The sequence below is a fragment of the Poecilia mexicana genome, unplaced genomic scaffold (assembly GCF_051168715.1).
Source record: "Poecilia mexicana isolate PSO_F unplaced genomic scaffold, ASM5116871v1 scaffold_16, whole genome shotgun sequence".
Lineage (NCBI taxonomy): Eukaryota > Metazoa > Chordata > Actinopteri > Cyprinodontiformes > Poeciliidae > Poecilia > Poecilia mexicana.
The window spans coordinates 9187218-9211009 of record NW_028263385.1 but is presented as its reverse complement, the minus strand read 5'-3'; the positions used below and the strand labels follow the sequence as shown (position 1 = coordinate 9211009).

General features: G+C 37.9%; 1 protein-coding gene and 1 long non-coding RNA gene across 5 annotated transcripts in view; one reads left to right on the top strand and one right to left on the bottom strand.

Annotated features, from left to right (window-relative positions):
• The window catches only part of LOC148154975 (uncharacterized), a 75921-nt gene that overhangs the window by 47546 nt on the left and 4583 nt on the right, over positions 1 to 23792 (bottom strand). The gene's annotated exons all lie outside the window — the stretch shown is intronic.
• On the top strand, positions 2705 to 22644 carry thrap3a (thyroid hormone receptor associated protein 3a). 4 transcript variants are annotated; one of them, XM_014996281.2, is made up of 11 exons: positions 2705 to 2943; positions 9628 to 9756; positions 13389 to 14267; positions 14479 to 15156; positions 15400 to 15572; positions 16099 to 16210; positions 16520 to 16604; positions 18751 to 18908; positions 19005 to 19188; positions 20113 to 20256; positions 20359 to 22644. In XM_014996281.2, exons 2-11 carry the CDS (start codon positions 9641 to 9643, stop codon positions 20548 to 20550), a joined length of 2721 nt encoding a protein of 906 aa, XP_014851767.2. In that variant the 5' UTR covers positions 2705 to 2943; positions 9628 to 9640; the 3' UTR covers positions 20551 to 22644. The 4 variants fall into 4 exon arrangements, 3 of the variants coding, with proteins under 3 accessions (XP_014851767.2, XP_014851768.2, XP_087870363.1); XM_014996282.2 differs by lacking the exon at positions 2705 to 2943 and having other exon boundaries at positions 6715 to 11201; XM_088014237.1 differs by lacking the exon at positions 2705 to 2943 and having other exon boundaries at positions 6716 to 9756.

Here is a 23792-nt window from a genome sequence, read left to right as displayed (position 1 = left end):
AAATAAAGCTAAAATGTAATAGCCATAGACAGGAACTACAGTTTTTTTTTATTGTTCTTTCAAATCTAGTAAAGTTGTTGTTCAATATGTAATATTTCAATATGCAAATCTGAATGGAAAAGTACTTTACACAATATAAACATCACACAGCAACCAATCATGAAACAAGCAATTACATTTTGGCAAATGCCATTATCAAAATCATCAAAAATAACCATCATAAATTATACATCAAATATAATTATATTTGAGTTATTATGAATTTAAGGTAACTCTAAACAGGTGGTGGGCTAGCTTTGATTTAAAAGAGCTCAATGTTTCGGCCGTTTTGCAGTTTTCTGAAAGTTTGTTTCAGATTAGAGGAGCATACAAAACTAAATGCTGCTTCTCCATGTTTAGTTCTGGTTCTGGGGATGCAGACCAGACTAAAACCAGAAGATCTGAGAGGTCCAGAAAGCGGATAACAACAACTACAGGTCTTAAATGTAATTTGGTGGTAAGCCATTTAGTGATTTATGAAATAACAGAAGTATTTTAAAATCTGTTCTCTGAGCCTGTGTAGATACCTTAGAACTGCGATTTGTTTATCTGTTTAGCTGGAAAACGTTAGCCAGTACAGTTGTATACTCTGTTCTGTCTGTCCTCTAACTGAAAAAAATGCTTTCTAATTTCTTTCAGTATTTTTTTTCCAGGAAGATTAACTTTGAATAAATAAATTTAGCAGGACATATATCTTGTCAAATGTCAACCTCTACGCAAAGGCCATGAAAGAAACTGATTTCCATTGCAAATGCTCACTAGACAGAGGAAACTGAAACTCTTTCACCTGCCTTTTGTGTGGGAAAAAAACTGCCCAAATAAGTTTGTTATATTCTATCTACTGTTCACGTCACATCTAAGCAGAAAAGGGAATAGTCTTTCCTAAATAATTATAAACGGGTAAAACATATTGTAATGGTCCTACAAAAATAGAAGATGAGCTCCATGGAAGTTAACAGCCAGACCATGAAGCGACAATGGCTAATGGTCAGCTCTCTCCAGTCAGTCTTTCTGCGTGTTAAATAATTAGCTTCAGCTGTTTTCGCCATGTTTGAACCAAAATAAGGAGAGAGTTTATGACTCTAGATACATGTCAATTTTGTCTCAGTATTTTAAGCTTCATTTTATAAATTAAAATTCAAGCTGGAGACATCACTACATTTTTGCTGTGTGAACATTAGGTTCTGTGGCAGTGCTGGAATTTAGCTTTCCAAACAGAATCTTGTTGCCCTCTGACAGTTTTTACAGTTATTTTCATTCTGGTCATTTATTTTCAAGAATGACAGAATTCCTCTCTGCTGTAGAAAGTATAATGGAAGACGCATTTGAAAACTACACAACATGTAGACATTTTCAATGATAATTGATTTTTGTCAAAAGTTCAGAAATCTTTGTTGCAAATTTTACAACATTCCAGTAAAATGAATGGTTTGGTGCTTCAACTCATAGTAGTTTCTCCATTCAGCTGCTTATGAAGCAAAGGGCCACAACTCCATGCAACCAGCAGTATGGCTCTTGGTACCTCCTTTAGCTGGGCTCACATCAGCTCAGCTTCTGTTCTTACTAATTTTACTGCATCTCTGCATGGTGTTACTTCTGTGGTACTGTTGAAATGTTAAAGGAGCCCAGATTGCTAACTGCAGTCTTGAGCCCTCTGCCTTGTCGGGTCTTCTGTCTCATCTTTCTCTTGATGACACTCTACAGATTATAATTTACTGTCCATTCAAGCACAATGATACCATGGTTATGATCCATGGAATTGGTACTACTGGCAGTGTAGACAGGTGCTAAGTCCAACTGGAAAAGGAAATAAGCATGCAGAGCTCTCAAATTGTAGACCTATTTTGGATTTAATAAAACTCAGAGGACAAAGATGGAGAGGCTACCCAAAATCATAGCTGTTTATACCAACATTACAATACCTATCTCTAGCATCTTACATTTTTTGGCTTTCCGCCTCAATCTTAAATGCAGAATTTGCGTTCCTATTTTTAATGAAAACATACAATCTGATCAGTTCAGGGTGTACTCCACCACTTGCCCAATGACCTCTTGACCGCCTTTCTCCATATAGGTATATAAAACGAATGGATGGAACAGTCATTGTATATTTATTTAAAAGTATTTTATGGTTTTATTGAAGCGCTGACTCAATGCAGTGACTGACTGACTCACTCACTCACTCACTCACTCACTCACTCAATTTTCAAACAAATGTATGGGGATACAACATTATGCACAGCCTGCTTATTTAACAGCCTTAGCATGTGAAGTGTCTCGGTGACTTATGGACACTGTAAAGTCACCAGCTTTCTCTATTGTGATAGTCATAGCATGACTTCTTTGTATCCAGAATCATTTTTCATATCAGTCTTATTTAATATTCATCTGGGAACCTGAGTTTTGGGTCTTCAACAGCTGTCATACAGAATGATAAAAATGAACCTAAGTAAAAGCTTGAGGCATTTCAAGTGTGTAATAAGCCCATTTATTCAGTCTCTCTTTTCATATTGAATTGCCTACGCTCTTTCAGTGGTTTTCTGAGTTACTTTTGTTGTCTTATTTAAAAGGACTGATCTATTGCGAGGTCGTGGCTTACGCTCGCGCACGCTGTGCTGTCTGCGCCACGCCAGTGAAAGGCGGTCAGACGTAGGGAGAGCTCGGGTAAGGCGGAAGGAAACACGAACCTACGAGCAGCAAGGAGCTGTCACTGTCACACCCCCTTTTTTCTTTGAGCACCGCAGACCTCAGCCGAGTCAGACACACTGAGAAGTTGGTTTCAGGAGCACAAACTCGCCCAGAGACAGAAAGAAACTGGCTTTTCACACATTTCCACCATTCTCCCATTTCCACCACGAGGACTGAATGTGAGGCGGCGAGTGCAGACCGATAAAACGCCGACCGGTACGTGGTATTTTCTTTTCATTCCTTAACGAAAGTGAAAATATTATGTATTATTAAATAATAGGCTTTACTTTAAAAAATGGATATCGCGTTATATTTTTATTATTCGTGCAAGGGGAGTCACTTGTTGAATTTTTGTCAGTTTATTTTGGGATGTTAGATTTTTGGAACAACTGAAACAACAAAATGTTGAATCTACCATAGCAGAGTGTGTTCATTTAAGTACACGTTATGACAAGGTGTTGTGGCAATAATTAGCCTCCCTGGACACCAAAGAAGAATTTTTGAGGCATTTTTTAACCATTTATAGGTTTTGGCATGCCCCTTAATACGATTCATTCAGCAGTTTCCACAGCTTGATCACTTGAGGATGCAGTTGAGAGCTTCAAGAAAATGGGCTGTTTATTTTAACTAGTTACACGGCTGCTGTTCTTGGTGGTTAGCCCAGTGAAGAATGTTGTGATTACAGGCTTCAATAAGTTTTTCCTCCCCCTTCAGTGAACAGTTTCAATCCTTAACCAAGCCAGCCAAAAAGTGCATAAAATGCTCATCTTGGGTTTCCCCGTGTCCAGGCTGAATCTGCTACTGGAGGAAAACATTTGAAAGCTTTACTCATCCTTAGGCAGCAGGATATGGTCTTGAGGTTGATCCTCTTTGGCAAACATCATCTGCACAAAAAGTACACACAGAGGCACTATGGAAGGGTGTGCCTGGCTCATTGAAAAGGCACAACTCATTTAAGTTTTTTTTTTTTCCCCCAAGTATGCACTTTGGAAGCACATATGGAATATTTCAGCTTGAAAGGGAAACTGGTAGGAGTATTACTACTATGGTATTCACCATATTTGTGCTATTCTTTAACAATGTACCAGTGAATTCATTGGAGGTTGGAATTTTTTTCTTGATCTGCATATTGGATTTTAGCAAGATGTTGGAATTTTGGTACCATCCTTAAATATAAAACTACAAATTGGTATCAGTCAGTAAAAGGCTTAATCTCTTGCCATTTTTGAAAAAATACATGCATGCTTTTTCTCCTCTTTTATGCGTTGTCTTTGATTAAAAAAATAAATAAATTAACCAAAGACCTCAGAGAGAACTTTATATTAGTATCTTGTAGGAAATGACTGATGCAAACAGCTATTTTAGAGAACATAATTACATCCCCTTTTCTTTTTTTTAATTTATAGTTGCAGGCCTTTCTTAACAGAACAGGTTATCTACTATATGGTGAAAGAATTTGGTTAAATGCTCCAATTATCCCTCTCCTAAACAACCACAAACAACTATGATGTGTATCTGGCATTAAGCAAAGACACCAGGCCACATGAAAGCAAACAACTGAGTGTGCCTTAGAAACATATAGAAGTCATAAATTTGACAGACTGTTCCTCGCAGACCAAAATAGATTGGACCTTCAGCCGATGAGCTCCACCTTCTGTGCAGAAGAGGTCTGCAAATGTGGTGCTGACAGACAGCTTAGGGGTATGTCAGTGTAAGAATGCCTCTGTTACACTCACAAGGGCTTTAAAAAAACAATGTAGCAGCAGTTAACTCTTGATTATTGTCATAAAAGTGAAAATAGATTGTAAAAGATCCGCTTGTCTCACTGCAATCTGAATGTTGCTGAGGAAAAGAAAGATTCTGACTTCTTTTTTTCCTTTTTTTCTTTGAGTGACACTCCTGTTGATCTCCCAGTTGTCTATCTTGAAGCTACTGTAACTCCCTGAAGAAAAGAGGATGTCAGCTGTTCTCAGAATATCATTAATTTCCAGCCAAGGGAATGATATTGTGCCACATGCAATGCTGCCAGTGGCTTTGTTATTTATTAACAGCTCCAGCATGTACTGAAGTGTCTTCAGGGAATACAAAGAGAGTCTGCTACATTTCAACAGCTAAACATTGTGCCAGTGACAGTTGCTGTGGCTTTTCTGAAATAGCGGGCAGGGTGTCTCAGGAGCACATATAGATAGCAAATGTGATTCCAGCTGCCACTTTGGCATCCTGGTCTTAATGATAGGCCGGCTGATTGAGAGGAGCGTTTCTCCTCAAACGCTCTGAGAGGCCTATCAGGTTGCAGTGTCATTGTTGATCAGAGCTGTTTTTGCCCTTACACGAAATCAACAGCTGATGGGGATTACACAGCTGTTCTTGTCTTCTCTGAGGGGAGTCCTAATTAACTGTGTGAATATGTGTTAGTGTATCTTGCAGAAAACAGCTCTGTTTGACTTTGCTTCAGATATGACATCCCTGATTGCTCATTGCTTAACTAGCCACTCTGTGTTTTAGACCCGCTTTTCTAGTTTCACACCTTGTTCCTGTGAAGTTATTTGTTCCTGTTTTGCATTTGCATGTGGCTGTATCTTCCTTCTATGTTTTTCTACAGTATTAATGATATATTTAGAAAGAAAAAAATCCACCTGGATTAAGGACTTGATAGTCAAATTCCACTTGTTTTTTTTTCTTCAGAGAAACAAATCATACTGGGAAAGGGACAGCATTATGACACGATCTGGGTTTGGATATGGGAAAAAATATGTCCTTAAATTAAAAAAATGATACTCAGTGAATGCTTCCCGGCATATAATACAAATAACTTAAGTAATTCTATGTCAGTGTGCTTATTGGTGTCTGAAAATAAAGTGTTGAGTGATGAAAGACCCAAGCTCTCCACAGCCTAAAATCTCAGTAACCAGGCTCCCGACCACACAGGGAGGTGCACCAAGGCTGCTGCTGCCTGTTATCAATGGAGCAGTCGGACTGAAACACCGACCGACAGTCTTGAAACCTGTTGCTAATGCTTCAATTTGCATGAAGAAGTTGATCAAGCTTCCACACAATTAGATAGAGTTGACAGTGAGAAAATGGTTATGTTAGTTTATAAAAGTTGTACAAGTGGATTAGTTTGCTTATGGTACCTGAAAGAAATTCTGTTCTATGCTGACTGTTAGTACGCAGATCAGTTTAAGAATCAGATTTAGCTCATGAGTTTCAGCAGTCAATACAGTCTCTTTTTAATTGTGAACTTTGGAAAATAAAGTGAAAATATATCCAAGTTATCAGGGGAAACCCAAATTTGTAAGAACAATAATTATGATCATGACTTGTATTGCAGTTTGTAATCTGTCTAACATGAAATTGGCCTTGACTTCAGTTAAATAGCAGCAGCAACTTGAAATTGTGTTTATTATTATTATTATTATTATTATTATTTTATTTTATTTTTTTATTATTATTATTATTGCTTGGACTCTGGTTCTATCCTTCCTAAAGGGACTTGATCAGTACCCAGAGGTAAAACCTGGGATTTTATCTTTACATCCCTATAAAAATACTTCAGCCAGCCAACACACTGGATAATTTACTGCAGTTTAAAAGTGATGCTTCACAGAGTCTAAAATGTTGATGAGTTTGGACAAGGAATATTTTAATAAGCTTTTTTTCAATTAACAAAATTGCAGCAGTTTCATAATCCTTCTCCTTGCCTCACCTGGTTAGCACCTCCATCAACCGGCTTCCATCTCTATCACACCACATTATGTGCATCCGAACATGCCTGTTAGCTTGCTGCTTCTTCAGTACTTGGATATGCAGATCCTGTAGCCTAAATGATCTTGTATATAATATAAGAGAGACAAATTTCCTGAAGATATAACTCAGTTTCTCAGGTAGAACATAAATTATTTGCAATGAACTAGTAAGATTTATACTGGACTTAATTAGTGTATGTTGTTTTTACAAGAGGGGATTGTAGTGATGTTGCACAATGTATCTATGCATAGTGCAGTGAAAACAAACCCACAGTCGTACAGTTTTCTTGTGCTTTAATATTTTGTAGCATTTAAAATGTTTCACACCAAAAATATTTTAAATTCAGATTAAGATCCCATTAAAAATATCATCCATTGGCAACTCTTAGACAAGAATCACCGCAAGCAAAAAATGCACAATTGCCCCTTTCACATTTACCAAAACACATCTTTATCACTCTTCAAATAATTTTGAAAAATAAATTGGTTTGTTAAAAGACAAACTGAAAACTTTTAGAAGTTGTGTCCCACTTTGCATCGGGGGTAATGTAAATTTCAGAAAAAGTTTATAAAGGTCAAATCTGGTGGTGGTATTGTGATTCTCACCGGTTCATTTGCTTCATAACCTCGATGAATTTGCATGAATTCTCTTCCTCTGAATCAAACATGAAGAATAATTTCCTCATCTGTTTGTGACCATATGCTGCTAGACATATGATCCAAAACGCACCAGCAAGTCCATTTCTAAATGCCTGGACTTGCCTGGTGAAAGGATGGACATACATTTGTTAAACAGGTCATTCAAGCTCTGACATTCTTCACTCTGGCTGAATTAGAGACATTCTTCAAAGAAGAGTGCAGCAACATTTTTCTAGATTGATAAACAATAGCTAGTTTTAGTAATGTTTAATAACAGATGACATATCTAAAGGTGCCACAACCAGTTACTAGGTTTAGGGGTAAAATGCTTTTTCCGTATAAGGTCTGGTATCCTTTTTTTTTTCTATTGATCAATTAATCATTTGAAAATTGGATTCCCTATTTATTCATGTTTATCTAATGTTGAAATTTGTTTGATTTGCATGTGATTCTGTAGTGTGAAGAAATACTTGGTTCTGAATGGCACAAAATAAGATATTGTTGAATTATTTCATTACATTTTCCAAACGCATGGCAAGGCTCAGTCTGACAGAATTAAAGATGTACAGATAAATAAATGTGACGTTTCCCTTAGACTCTAAAGTGTTTCATAATCTAGGACAGGGCAGATTGTTCATGTCTATTTGTTTATGAGAGCACTTTTTGGCATATAAATGGTATAAAAAGGGGTGAAAGCAAAGGGTGAAATTGCATAAAACAGACTAAATGATGATGACCCTCCTAAAACAATTATATGCACAGGAGTACATAAAAGATCAAATGCTGATGTACCTCTTTGTCAGATAGAAATGCATAAATTAGGAAAATCGCCATTCATAATGCAAAGGGCCACATCTGACCGCTTGTCTTGAATTCTGCAGTTGGCTAAAGAAATGGTCTGTTGAGGCTCTTCTGCAGGAAATTGCTCTTCTAGAGCCAAAAACAACAAACCTCAACGTACAACAGGAGTGGAAAGTTCACTGAGCATGAGCTGGAGGCAGGAGACAACAGAACAATTTCAGTTCTTTACCTAAGTAGTAACAAGAATGCACAGCAGGACCACCATGCAATTGTGTGTGATGCGCATAAATTCCCTGTCACGTGTATTCTGCAATATCCTCCCTCCAAAATCCCTGAAGATGGCTCTAATAAGAAGAGATCAATTATTTGATCCCTGGCTTGCATGTACTCTCAATTGTTCCTAACATAAAATGCCCCATGGACATTGGCAAGAAATAGAAAGCCGTACTGTACTAAAGTACGGTTTTGGGGTCATAAAGGGAAGCTACAAGATAAAACGTTGCAGTTAAAAGTTTGTACAGACCTGTTTGCTTAGAGCATGCGAGTTCAGGAAAACTGCTCTCTGGTATCTAAATAACAGATTATTAACGTACAGGAAACCACTTGGCATTTCCAAATCATTCTTCTCCACTGGTGTGGTGAAGGGACTGTTAAACATTTACCTGTGGCCTTGTCAGACCTGAGTTTAACAGTAAAGCTTTAACCTAATCTGATAAACACCAGATTAGCCCTTTTCATCCTCGTTCTGTAAACTGTCACTCTGACATTTAAAATGTACAGGAATTTTCATTACTTCCTTTCATAAATCTGTGCAAATCGGCTTACCACATCTGTAAACATTTACCTTTCACTGATTCACTGCTGAAGAACTAAACTGGTTATTTGCACAAATGTACTTATTTTTAATAGCATTTCTGCTGGTATTTGCACATCTCTGTTGAATACTCTGTTTTTATTTTAATATATTGTAAGCAGTCTGGTGTTTTTAATGCACAAATACACATTATGTACTTAAAAAGATGATCCTACTCAGTTTATTGTTCCTTGGATCTGTGTATGTTATTTCTCATAATTGCACTGTATTTTATGTTGTAAATTTGTACAGTGCATTTTTCTCAATTTTCTTTATATATTGTAATGCTTTTTTTTTTTTTGGTGTGAACCTACATGTCTTGATGTGGTGTCACTTTGCAGCTGTTACACCAGAATCTTCCCACTGTGGGACACAAAGGTATATTTCTATTATTTTATACTTTTGAAGCAGTATTTTAGAAATGGGAAATTTACAGTGTCAATACAAGTGGGCAGGCTAGAGAGATCTAATTCACATATATAAACATTAAATGAATGTAAATGATGCAAAATCCATGCAGCATGTTGTCCAAGTTTTGTAGACTAATAATGTAAGGAGTCAGATGACTGACAGGAGACGGCCCTCTATGCAAATGATCAGCAACTAAATAAAACCGCCTCTGTTTGATCTGCTCTGCATACTGCCTTCTTCCTTTATCACAGCTGCTCAACATGGACTTCAGATCATGCTTTTTACATGCAACCTGGATGATTGGAAGCTTTGTTTAAGGAACTTAATCTTCAGAAAGGCTTTATTTTCTTTTTGCTGCAACTTCAGATGTGAAGAGGCCTTTTTAATTAACTTTACAGATATTTTATTTAATGAGTGCCCTGATTTCCCAACCATCCTTCTGTGTGACAGCTTGAGCACAGCGATGTCCAGGTCGACAAGATCCATGTCGAGATCTCGTAGCCGTTCGAGGTCCCGATCCAGGTCCCGTTCGTCATCACAGTCCAGAAGTCGTTCCCGGTCCAGGAAGCACCGGTACAGGTATGAAAGGTCACTCTTGTGTTTGTGGTGAAGGTCATATGCTTTTTTTTTTTTTTTTTCGTGATTGTTGAATGTGCTGACACGCTATTGACTTTAACATATTAAGACCTGGTGAAGAACAACCGTTACATTTAAATACATGAACGAAGAATGCACTGATTTAAGTGTAATTTTAAGAAAAAGAATCACAAGAAGTGTGCACTAAATTTCCTGATGCCTTCTTTACCTTTTATGTGCTTAAAGTTTTATATTCTGTTGCATTTTATGTAATGATGGCAAAATTATTTGAATTAGTAGCTTTTCTTGTTATCCGTTTATTGGATTTTTTTCATGCAAGACCCGACTTTTCTTAGAGTATTTTCAGAGCACGACTCCAATATGAACAGAGCAAGAGGAAATTAATGTTTAAGATGGAGTCTAGCTGCTGATAGAAGACCTTAGTCAGGCCCAGCTGCACTGGCATGACTTTGAAAATCATCTGAAAGTTACTTAAACTGATGGAATAATCTCAATATTTGTCAAAGCTTTAAATTTAAAAGCCAGTGTTTGTCTGTGCTCCCCGAGCAGAGAAAGCAGTAAAGCCCAGTCATGAGGGTGAGCTGTGTGTGCCTGGAAGAAGCTGTGAACCTTCACTGATGCATTTGCTGTTTCTGGCAGAATGACTGTGGCACTGCAATAAAAAGGCAGGGTTGCTAATTTCCTGGAAGCGCCGCAGCTTGTATTAAAATTAGCCTAAAGAAGAGACATGGAAGGAATCTCATGCTTTATTCTACCTCAAACCACCGTAACACATGTGCAAATAAGCTTTAACAAACAGGAACTGAAAATGGATGGATGAATTTATATATTTACAGAGTTAAGTCTAATACATATGTAAACAAACATTCTTTCGGAATATCTTTGCATATGTATAAACTGTGTATGTCCATTAAAATGCAGAGACATTTTTCTTGCATTGTTTTACTGCATATATTCCACAAGTCAACCTAAAAAAACCCCCCCACAGATTCAAAAAACATCTAAACTAGAAGGTTTTGTGTGGAAAAGAAAATGTGTGGTGGAAATATTTTCACAAGCTGTCAAAGTTGGCAAAAGGCTCTCAACTATGAACTCTTACCTCTGATAATTTTATATACTAAACACCATCACTTCAGTCAGCGACCAAGTAAGGGGGTCACTAACTTGAAGCATCAAGATCCAGAAAACGTTCTTTCTTAATAACATTTTAAAACTTGAGGAGTCTGTGAGTGGCACACATAGAGTCAAACAAGGATTCAAGTAGTTTTTTTCCTTTCTTTTTTTTTTCTGCCTTTATACGGTCCATGTGACTCTGCTTGTGCTCCACCACAGCTGTCCAGAGTATCTGTAGCTTGTAAAGTGTGCAGTACTGCTCAGAGTGCTGCCGTCTCTCTTTCGCTCTCTATTGCAATGACAAAACATGCAGGGTGAGTTATATGCTTTTACAGATTGTATGGATTCAGAATGTATTTGCATGTTCTGTGGATCTGCTTTCCCTACCCATTTTGGCATTGTGCTCTACTGTACCTTGCATGTACGTTTATTTGGACTTAGATGAATTTCAGTAAGGTTTTACTTATAACTCTTTTAGCATTGAATACTTGGCTGTCACTTCCAACTCTAGCAGCATAAAAAGGTTACAAAAAAATTCTGCTGATTAAATCTCTGAGTCGCTCAAGAAAACTGCTGTCTAAAATGTGCAACTTTCGTAGTCTAAAAGATATAACTAGAAAGTTGTGGATATAGAGTAAAAAAGTTGTTTCATCTCAAGAAAGCATATTTTTGCATGAAATGATTGCTTTAGGATATCAAGAAAGGTATAGAAACATAACTCCAAGACTGTGTTAAAGCCTCAGGTTTGTGTGCTGCACATTTGGAAATGCAGCAGAGCCCCCTTGTGGACATGCCAGGTTTGGCAGAGGAATTCTGGCTCTCTCTCTTATTGGACCCTCTCTCAACATGAAAACACAGATGTTACGTACCAACATATGTTTTGTCACTTTTAGCTGACACACAGCACGTAGACACAACAAATTTTAAGCACATCCTGCAGTTTAAGGTTTTAGGAAAGGTGTTTATGTTTTCATGCCAACGATAAACATCTTGAGCCTGTTAAAGCTGTTATTTGACTGGTTTTACTCATTTTATGTCAAAGCTGTTGTCCTTAAGAGTACAGATGTGTTGGTCAGCAGTGTCCAATTTATAAAAATAAAGCCCTGCATAATTCTGTTAATTTGGATTTCTGTAAGAACTATAAATAAAAAAATATCTATTTTTCCACTCTTCAGGCAAACGTAAACTTTACCTACCTTAAGAATGGAATGTTTATGGTAAAATAAAAACGATTTCTGAAAAACACCCCAACATGTCAGAGCTGCAACACGTCTGTCTGCATCACACCCAGGTCATGGTAGAGAGGAATTCAGAAAGATAAAACCCCACTAACCAGTTTTACAGCAGATCTCCTTTTTATGATAATAACTGTTAGGAACTGGTGCTCTGTGAATAATCTGAATTTACAGATCTTAGCTGACTCTTTGCACACTCAAAAATGTGATGCCCATTACATAAGATCATTCAGTTACATTACAGGTGACTGTCGCTCAATAAGAAGAGTAAGGGTTTTGCAATCTGAGCCCCTGGGCAAGGCTCTTAACCACAAGTTGATTACCAATCCATATATCAGTGTATAAATGTGTGGATGTTTGTGAGTGGTCCTTGTAGAGCACTTTGAGCGGTCAGTCATGACTAGAAAAGCTCTATAGATAGACCTTAGATTAGATGGGTTGTTAATTAGTCAGGCCTTCAAAGCCTGCAGCCTGCATATTCTCTTCTGCTAAATAGGAGAATATGCCTATTTTTTGCAGCACTGCAAAAGATGCCATCTTCAAAACAAGTTCAAAAATACAGAAAATAATAAGTTCAATGTTATAAGAAAAAAAATGCCAATGGAACCAGTACTTTTTATTGCTATTCAATAATTATTGACCCAAAATAAGCTGCTATCTTGCTGACAGTTTTTTTCATATTTCATGTGTACCAAGATAAATACTTGATAATATTTAGCATTTTTGGAGTGTTGCTTACCAGTTTTGGCTTAGCAATGGCATTTCCTTAATAAGATTGATTTGTTGCACCCTATTCGTTTCAGCACCATGACTGTTAATTTTGGGACAGAAGAATTTTCAAAATGTGTATTTTGTGTAGGTTGTGGAAAAGTACAGGAGTTTTTTTTCTTTTTCTTTTTCATCCATCTGATCAGGAGCGCATAGCAATATGTAGGGCATGGGCAATGCTATGCTAATTTATGATACACATAACTTTTGCCAATTGAGCTTGTCAATTCATATGGCAATTTACATGACAATAAAACTTAGGAACAGCATGACAGAAATTCTTGTTTTTTAAAGAGTGCTGGTTCATTCCGATCAACAGAGCAGCTGTTTTTCTTAACTACTGTTATGATTGGACCCAAATCTATCTGGGAAAATACTCCCAGCATACCCATCTGTCCAATCTGTTTAGTCAAAGAGTTCAAAATCGTTATTATGAGTTTCTATTTATAGCTTTTTTAAAATTACCACATGCTGTCTTTTCTCTATGCTTCTTCATAGCTCTAGGTCTCGGTCAAGATCTCATTCTCCATTTTACAACCGGGAGAAGAAATATCCAAGGTCGTACCAGAACAGCAGAGAGTTCAGAGGGTATCACCGTGGCTTTCGGAGGCCCTACAATTTTAGGGGTCGAGGAAGGGGCCACTTTAACCGTGGACGCTACCACCGTGGGGGTGGTGGCTACAACAACAATAACTTTCGTCCGAACTGGAAAAATTTCAAGCAGTACCCTCAAAAACAGCAGCAGTATCAACAGCAGCAGCAACAGCAGTTAAATCACTCAAGAGGGCGATCACACAATGTGCAAAAACGCTCAGGAAGTCCCCCTCAGGGTCACACTCAACAATCTGACAGATCGTCCTCTCCCTTGTCCAGACACTCGCAGCATTCTTCTTCCTCGTCACACTCCTCCTCTCCGAAACGCAAGGCGGCCTCGCTGCTGAATAATCAAAACACCAAAGATGTCAAGGAGAAGCATATGGCTTCCAAGGAAGTCCAAAAAGGAGGAGGGGGAGATGACGAGCCACTGGAGCATGTTGGGTTATTGGCAGGAGATGCTAGAGAAGGTGCAGGCTGTGGGAAAGCTGAGAGGACCTGGCACAGCCCGTCAGACTGCAGTAGTCCAAAGAAAAGCAGTCCCCTTGTCAACACTGAAGCTAATGTTGGGCAAAGCAACCAAACTGTTAATCAGCCAAGTCCCATCAAAATCACAAGTGACACCAGGAATGGCTCTCCCATGATGGAGGTGGCATCAGGTTCCTCCTCAGTCAGAAAGGCCTCTAATGAAGGTCTCAATCCCATGCTTTCCAGCTTTGACTTCTTCAGCACTGAGGAATACCTGGATGGAGATAAAACGGCCCTCTCCATTGCTTTTAAGAAGTAAGGCTTATCTTTAAGTTTTCTGCGTAATGTCACAAATTTATTTTGTTCCGTCTTCAAACTTGCAATAGATTGCATCAATGTTTGATGAGGTTTAAGCATTCACATGTTTCATTTAACCTGGTTTTGTTCCATAGATCAAATACATACTTTTCTACTAATTTAATTGAGTTTTTCTTTCATGCAACTTTTTATCTCTTCTATTCCGTAGGTTTTTGGAGGAGCACACCAAAAAAGCTAAATCTGCTTGTGAAAATGGCAAAATCAAAGAAGCCAGTGATGCAGATAATGAAAAAGGAAAATCGAATGGGAAAGCTTCAGTAGTTACCTCTGACACTTTCCCAAAACAACGCAAGGAGGACACTGACAGGGAAATGTCACTGAGAAACTTTTTGAAGGCCTCCCCATTTTTGTCTGCTGAGTTGGAAGACGAGGATGATGAGATGATAATCAGGCCACCTTTAAAGTCACTCCAGAAAGAGTGGCAAAATGGAGATGAGGCTTCAAAGCCAAAGAGCAAGGCCTCTCATTCAGCCCAAAAACTCTTCGAAAAGTGGCAAAATCCAGCTTGTGCACAGTTTGGGCAAACAGAGGTCGATGCCATGGTAAGGGAGATGTATCTCAGTGGAAAACTGGATAAATCAGAAGCCTCTGCTGCACTTGGTAAAAGGGAGTCACCAGGAAATTTCAAGGACCTGTCTTCAGAAATTAGCTTTAACATAAGGAAGACAGCCAAATCTCCCTCTTTTCAGTGTCCTGAAACACCACTGAGGCAAAATTCTGACAGAGAGTTGTTTATGGTCAGAGGAGAAGACAAGCCTCTTATGTTAAGAAAACAGGAACCAAAGTGCAATGTAAGAATGGATTTTCTAAGAGATGACACTATAAGGTGAGTGTCCATAAACAGGTTCAAGTATTATGTGTTTGACTGATGAATGTTTATGCTCTCTGAACAACTGGTCTCTTTGCCATGGTTTGAAATTTAAATGGTTTCAGTCAGAGACGTGAACTGCAGGTAAGCCAGTTCGGTAAAAGGGTTGTGGTTGTTCTAATTGTTGTAACTATCTCATGCAAATAAATTGTGTAGGCCTAACATTATTATAACTGATTGACTGCGCTGTTGTCATTTCAGCTCTTCAGATATTTTAGCTGAAGAGAGGCAGTTGTCTCAGGACTTGGTGCAGTCATCGAAAAAGCATCAGGAGTTTCGCTCCATCTTTCAACACGTTCAGGCTACTCAGTCACAGAGAAGCCCATCTGAGCTGTTTGCTCAGCACATTGTCACCATTGTTCACCACATCAAGGGTGAGTCACATGTCTGCTCTATGTTTTATCACAGTTTCTCCAACTGGTATGAATTTTGAAGTAATAAAAATAGATGGGCTCTGTTTTTTTCAGAATTTTACTTGAGTCATTGAAGTTCAGAACATGATGAAGCAGCAATGAGATCAGAATAATGTAGCACACTTAAAAGGAACATAAAACAACAGCAATGGTCTTTGTTGAGAAATCTACTTAGGAAACTTCTCTGGACACACAGTACAAGCTGCATTACCCATCAGAACTTTATAAACCCATACAGCCATAATGGATTGGGTTGAAAGGCATGTAATTGGAGTCTATGTGATTGGATTATACTGGAATGAATTGGGTTGATTTTGATTGAGGTTTCTTGTCAATCAAGAAATCAAGAAAGTTGATTGACAAGAAATCAACTTTCTTGATTTCTTGTCAATCAAGAAATCATTGACAAGAATGAACTGGCACTGTATGAGAAGTGAATTGAAATAAATATCCATAGCCTCTTCTGTTTGAACCTTTACCCTCTCAGCCCAGCACTTTCCGTCTTCTGGCATGACTCTAAACGAGCGATTCACCTTGTACCAAAGGCAAGCAGCAGAGAAGGAAATGATGAAGCCAAGAAAAAGCCCAGAGATACACAGGTAGAGTCGCCTATTGAGTGACCCTCTCACCTTCAGTGTGCTGTGGCTTCACGTCCTCTTTTAACAGCTGTCAGGTATTTCTTTCACCTTTCCTATCTGATAATCAACAGACTTTCATGGATTTTTTTTCTTTTTTTGTTCTCATATTTGGTGGAGGTCAGTTTTGTTTTCTGACGGTTCTTTTTCTCTTTATTTCACTTTATGTTGCTTTCTTGGTCCAGCATAACTCGCTGTTTATTTGGTGGCTATTCAAGTGTCGACCACATGCAATCTTGTTTTTTTGGCCTCAACTGTGATTCTTTCCCACAGGCGGATTGATGTTTCACCAAGTGCTTTTAAGAAACACCCTCAGCTTTTCGAGGCGATGAAAAGCTCAGAGGATGGGACTTACAAGGTGACTGAACACTTTGCTGTATGACATTTGTTGGAAAAACTGCAGCAGACAAGCGAGCAAGCCAGATGCCTTTAGACTGCACCCTCCTAAAGCCCCTGGCTTTCCATGAGGGAAGATGGTCAAAGTCTAAAAAAAATAAAGAAAAAAAGGCACTTTGGCCTTTTTGTTTGTTGTATCACCTCACATGGTGATTTGTTTGTATTGTGGGCACAAGCTTGACTGAGGCTAATAAAGCAATATGGTCAGGAATGGAAGTGCCAAAGCCTGTCCAAGGGACTCTTAAGAAATGTCTTTGTAAGTATGCTCTAAAAAATAATGAAAAAAATATTAACAATAACAAAAGAGAAACTAAAATAACCAGCATTACAGTGTATTGCAAAAGTACTCATATCCTTTCACCTTCTCCACAATTTTTCACATTGTAACTTCAAACCTTCAATGCATTTTATTTGTTTTTTATGTGAATGACCAAAACAAAGTAGTGCATAGTTGTGAAGTGGAATGAAAATTATATAGGATTTGTTTTTCTTTTTACAAGTACAAATGTGAAAATGTTTCATGCATTTATCTGTCCTGCTAAGCATGTAGCATTTAGATGCAATTACAGCTGATGGTTTTTGGGATATATCTTTAACAACTTTGCACACCCAGAGACTTTAGATTTTCTGTCTAAACATCAATTGATCCTGCAATGGATTTTAAATTAGATTAAGGTCTAGACCTCTCTTATAAAACTAATATGTTTTTGGATTAACCATATCATCCTGGCTCTGGCTTTGTTTTAGCGTTATTGTAGGTGATGATCTACTCAAGACTTTGCAGATTAACTGGTTTTCCTTAAAGATTCCCCTGCATATAGCTACATAAATCTCTCCAACAATACCAGCTTCCTTGCTCCTGCTGTAGAAAAGGCACTTCAACAGCATGATGCTGCCACCCTCATACCTTAGGAATATAAGGATAAAGGGTCCTGAATACAGATGTACGCTACACTTTTCAGCTTACTATTTGTGAAAGCAGGTTTTAAAGCATGTGCCATTTTTCTTTCCACTTCCATTTTGTGTTCATTTGTGTTTGGTCACAATAAAATACACTGTAGTTTGTAGTTGTAACTTTTGCAAAGTACTGTAAGCACTTAATGTAACTGCACTTGGTTCCACACATGATTGATCACAGTTTCCTTTTCCATGTGCTCTGACACATCGAGTCAGCTTGCAAATGGGAAATGCAAACATTGCTAGGGTAAACATGAACTATTATAGTTGGAAAAAACAAATTGAACAGGTTTTGTATGAGTTGTGCATTTACACTGTATGATTTCCTAAAGCTTACGTAAACATCTAGAGTATTGTGTGGTCTTTATTTAACTGGATCAAATAGGTTGAATTGGCATAAAGTGTACAGTGTTTTCTTGGAATTATTTGTATTGGATTAAACAGAACCACAAACAGAGTCCGACTTATTGTGAATAAATTGGGCCAAACTTAATCACTACTATATTGAACAGAGTTGTATTTATTTGGATTCATGCTTAATTCCGCAAAATGACTTATGAAACACTGCGGAACCAGTCATTGAAGTTTAAATCCCACATTCCATACAAGCATTGTCAGTTCATTGTATTATTTAGAATTTAAATAAAGTGAAGTTTGTTTAAAACAGGAAATTTACCAGACAGTTTGCTCTGAAAGCCCTTTGAATGTGGCAATCAACATCAAGAAGCACAGTGAAACATGAAAGGCGAGTGAAGTGTGGAGGATATACTGGTGCTGTTTGATGGCTCAGGATTCATAAAAGCATAAAAAACTTTGACTAGAAACAAGTTGATTTGAAAAGGTAATGGACTGTGTATCTGAGACAAATCTTGACCCTTTTTCCAGCTCATTTCAACAATATATTGAAAATGCTAAGTCAAAAGCTGTTAAAATAAGTACTCCTACTGATTGGACTCAGCACTTGTTGGTAGTTTCATTCTGAAGTGGCTTGGTCTTATTCAGGTCATCCGTGTGTGAATGATGTATTCCTGCCTCCCCCTTTTCCTCACCATTTAGTGCACAACCCATTGACTGACAACAGAAAGACAACAATTATCTTGCTAATCCAAAGTCTGTCCACGACGTTCTGTTCTCTGTTTTGATTTGCCCAGGACGGTGGGGAAAAACTGAAGGGTGACCCGATGGATCTTCGTTTGGACATAGAGCGTCGTAAAAAATATTCCATGCATGACAGAGTTACAGGAAATTCCCAAGATTTTGGTCAAGAGAAATCAGAGGAAAATTGCTCAAAATACCACAAGATGTCAAAGTATGTGCAGCTACCTCGTATTTTAGAGTTGTTCCTTAATTTGGGTCATGTAGATGACAATTCATGAATTTGTGGATGTTTTACTTCTTTCTGCAGAAAAAGCATCAGGAAACGGTCTCGCTCCAGCTCATCCTCCTCTTCCTCATCCTCCAATTGTCAGAATGATGAAGAATTAATGCATGGGAATTTAGAGTCTAAAGATGAAATCTTTAGCAAGGCATGGCTTGGACAGAGGGAACCACCCGGAACAATGGAAGGAGCACGAGCGCAAGAAGAATTTGTGAGTTTATTTAGCAGCATGGCTTCAATTATTCCCTCAATAACAACCATGGCTTCAATTATTCCCTCAATAACAACCATTTCATGTCTTTGTAACTCAAAGAACAACTCAACAACAGGTTGTGGTTTTTGATGTCAGATTGACTGGTTTAAGCCCTGCTGATCTGCAGGAATTTTCATGCATAGCAATCTCTTTAGGTTACAGGAAATGGTATAGGAAAGAGACAATATCCAGTTGCATGGATAAAAATGTATTGCTGATTTCAAGAGTTCAACTGATTCTAGAGAAGAAGGCAATAAAAGTTCCACTAGCCACTTGTACCAACCAAGGTATGCTGCAAAACGCAATAGCAGAAGAAGAACTCAACCATTGCAACTCCTGGCAGCTAACAGCAGGAAATAGAACTCCAATTTTCATAGGCTCACAAAAAATGGACAGTAACAGAATTCACATTGCTTTCTCAAAGGTGCGACAATTGGTGTATGATCGAAATTTATAGTAAATAACATGAAAGTATGTTATTCACGAAGCATGGTGGTGAAGGTATAATAGTATGGGAGGACATTGTCTTGGTACATTTCGGGAATCATTCAAATGCAAATCAATCTTGTTATGGCTGGAGTCTAACAATCTTCTGAAACCAGCAGGATAATCCACGCCACAAGCCTCAAATTATCTTAAGATGGTTTCGTTTATATACAAAAATCAGTTTATTTTGCTCCCACAGCCTCCATGGTAACCAGATTTAAAGATGTCAATACCAAAAAACAAGTGGAAAAACTCAAGAGTCTACACCAGTCACATTATTAAGATTATAATTGTAAAGGCTCAACTGGGATTAACAAGGTGTACCTAATGAACTGGCTAGTGGGTGGGTGTTCCTCAGCATTAGCCCAGAATTCATCTTTTTTTTGTTAACTCCAGAAAATCCAAATCCAAAGAAGAAACTGGAACAAAGGCAGCCATCAGGGAAACAGCTCGCACAGCGACCAAGTGAACATGGCAGTAAACACAAAAAATGAAGACTGGAACTCAAAGTTCAGTGACAAAAGCAAAACATACTTTATGGTAAGGATTCCTCTGTTTCTAAAGTTAATTCCTCCAGTTTCTTCGCTATTTTCACCACTCATATCTCTTCGTAACATCTTCTTTGCTTCCTAACTTTTGTAGCATGACGAGAGAGGCAATGAAGCTACGTGGGTAGAAAACCAAGAGCAAGGTCGGGGAGCCATTCCTCCTGGAAGGACACGATTCATCATCCGCAAACCAACTGGCAATGCTTGTACAATTAGTGCGAGATGGGCTGTTAATAATGAGACAGATCAGGACCACAAAATGGAAGAAATCAATGGACAGACTTGAACGATAGAGAAATGAGTAGAAGACGAATAATCAATCGTGTGGAATCCATATATGCATCAGCTAGAATGGATTAATTGATGCTGATTAAAATATTTTAAGACAGCAGGATACCCTCCTTTCACTATACATTTAATATCTCCTATTTTAGGTTGCACTATGTGACTATTAGCAGTACTGTTTAAGAAGGTTTCTTATAAACATTACATTTAAATTTCTATTTTTTGAGTTCTTCCATGCATTTTGCAACATTTCATTTCTCATTCAGGCCAATGAAATCTTCATTGCTTTTTTTATTGCTTGCACAATTTAATCAAATAAGTCTTTGTAAATGTAGAAGTACCGTATTTTCCGCACTATAAGGCGCACCTTCAATGAATCGCCTATTTTAAAACTTTCTTTCATATATAAGGCGCACCGCATTATAAGGCGCGTAGAACAGACGCTACAGTTAGGGTTGCGCCCGTCCCTTTGTTCCGTACTCTACAAATGTGGATGTGTAATAATAAAGTGGTCCCCGAGTACTTTATATAGTAGGCTGCCCCAGTCACTGTTTCATTCACAGTGTTGGTGTTGAGATATTGTGCCCAACTGCTTTCTGGGTAACACAGACCAACCGACACTCTGCCGCCGCAGTCTCTGTCCCCCCCGGCGGAAAATGTATAGGGGCTGGTCCCTTGGTAACCCTAGTCGAAGCACCCCGGAAGAATGTCTAAAGCCATTTTGTTGACATAAAGAATGTCAACAAAACAGTCTGACTCCGGTCGGCGAGGAGAGCCTTCCGCGACTGGGCCGAGGCGTGGGCGGACGATGGTCACCCCTCTCCTATCGCGCACAGCATGTTCATGAAGAACATACTGTGCGCATGTTCTCAACGACCTGATTATCAGGTCGGTAGGTAGATGGGTCAGTCAAACTTTATTAACAAACCAGCGTTCTGACAACTATCCCAGCATGCACCACGCGCTTCTTCTTCTACGGGTGAAAATGAAGTCGGCGGTTGCTTACCGTAGTTGCTAGACCTGTTGTGGCTCAGTATTGGTCCATATATAAGGCGCTCCGGATTACAAGGCGCACTGTCGGCTTTTGAGGAAATTGAAGGTTTTTAGGTGCGCCTTATAGTGCGGAAAATACGGTACATGATTTAGGAGGAAATATTACACTGCCAGTACTTTCATCATGATAAAAAAAAAAAAAAACATCTTCTTTGCAAATAACCAGAGATGACCATCATGTGACCCTGATCTGACAATGGGACCAAACTTTGCAGGGTTAAAGCTTAAATAGCACAGTATCAAGGCATAACATCCAACCAAAGTTACACCAGTCTTTCTTTGGGTACTGGACATTTAACATGGGAGTAATGGTTTCAAATATTTCTTCACAGTTTGTTTTGGTTGATCTTAAACATTTTGGATTTGCAAAATAGGCAAATTAATTCCAGTTTATTTAACTGGGAAGACTGGCTTTTTAATATGATGGGAATAGAGAAAATAGTTTTTGCTACTTAAGTCTTTGATATACTTCTATGGTGAATGTCTATTGAATCTATAATATCCAGATATGTAATTTGTGTGAACTTTGCTCACTTAAATATGATAAAAGCAAGTGAATTTGTCCTGTCTGTAGTTTGTAACAAACGAAAAAAAAAAAAAAGATTCAGTGCTTGAATGAATGTATTAGTTCTGTGGATTGTGACTTTTTTAAGTTTAGGATAAAATTCACAGGTCTTACATGTATGTTACAGGCCAGCTCATTTAGATGACAGTTTGACTGGTTAAAGGTGATCTTGTTAAATGATATTACAGTTTTTTTCTGGTTTTTGATGTGTTTTTTTTTCTCTGTGGTTCTAAATTAAAGAGACTGATTACCTAAGTGAGTTTTGCTGACTTGTCTTATTAAAGTGAGCTTATGTAAAGCAAGCCTTTGTCAATTTAAATAAAAAATTCTTCCAAGGAACAACATTTTATAGAATTTATGAAAGTTTTCTTCAATTGATTCTTTGAAAGACTACCATAAGGCCTGACGACACATTGCTAAAGACTATTTAAAAAATGTAACCCTCTGAATTTAATTCATTAAATACTTTACAATGGATTGCTCTCAATGTGAGTTGTTTATTTTAGCAATCTCTTACAAAAGAAAGGAACGATATAAATACATTTTACACATTTAACATAGAAAAATATATATTGAAGTATTCTGAAAAAAATTATACAAATGTTAATGATGAAGAACATATGTGGCTTGGGTTCTTTGCTCATGGAGTTTTAAACAACTGCAAATAGGACGACGCAGTTCGGGACATAACCAGAGAGTAAAGAGACAGAAAACCGCAGCCACAGTTGTTTCCAAACATAAATTTGATCAGTTATGGAAGGTTTTTACTTTTTGTTTACATTGTTAGTACAAAATGTCTGTTGAGGTCTGCAGACTGCTTTAAATCAACCTTAAGCAAAATAGACATTACCTGGAAAAATGTGAGACTTGCACAGTCACTGCGTGACTCGATAGTGTAACGTCGGCTTTTCTGGCTATTGTTTATGGAAGAGACATGCCCATTCGTGCTGTTGCACATCAGTCGACAGTCAAAACCAGTACAGAAATTACATCTATCAAAATGCAGCCAGAAGTTTAGTTTTCAGAATTGGAGTATTTATTGCTTATAACTGAGAGCTTTTAAATCCCTCCACAGGTTACCAGTTTGCTTTGATCTCATTGACTTTTCTTCTGACTTTTTCTTCCAAACCAGAGAAATTGCCATGTAAATCTTCACTTCATGACCTCAAACTGCAGCTGCAGACTTTGTTTTCACATTTCACATTTGTCTTCAGTTCATATTACGGAGTGAGTTTGGCATTTCAAACATAAACTCATCATTCTTTGGCAACTTTCAGCACCATGCTCTGCTGATTTCACAAATGTTTACCACTTGTCAGTTTTGGACAACAATAAAAAAAATAAAAAAAAAAAACTGTCAACTACAACCAAGAGCACAACTGGAGAAAGAGTTCAAAATACTACCGATTCTCATGATTAAAGTGGTTTTCATAAAGCTGCAAACATGTCGTAATTCTATATAATAAAACTACTTACTCCCTTCAAATGTTTAACACATTTATCAGTATTTACAGCCACAGCTGATTGGTTTATGAAACAATTTCCAAATTAGTAAAATAAGAGAATTCAAGTAAGATGTTAACATATAGCATGCAGTTGTTTTCTACATTACTTAACAAGTTCCT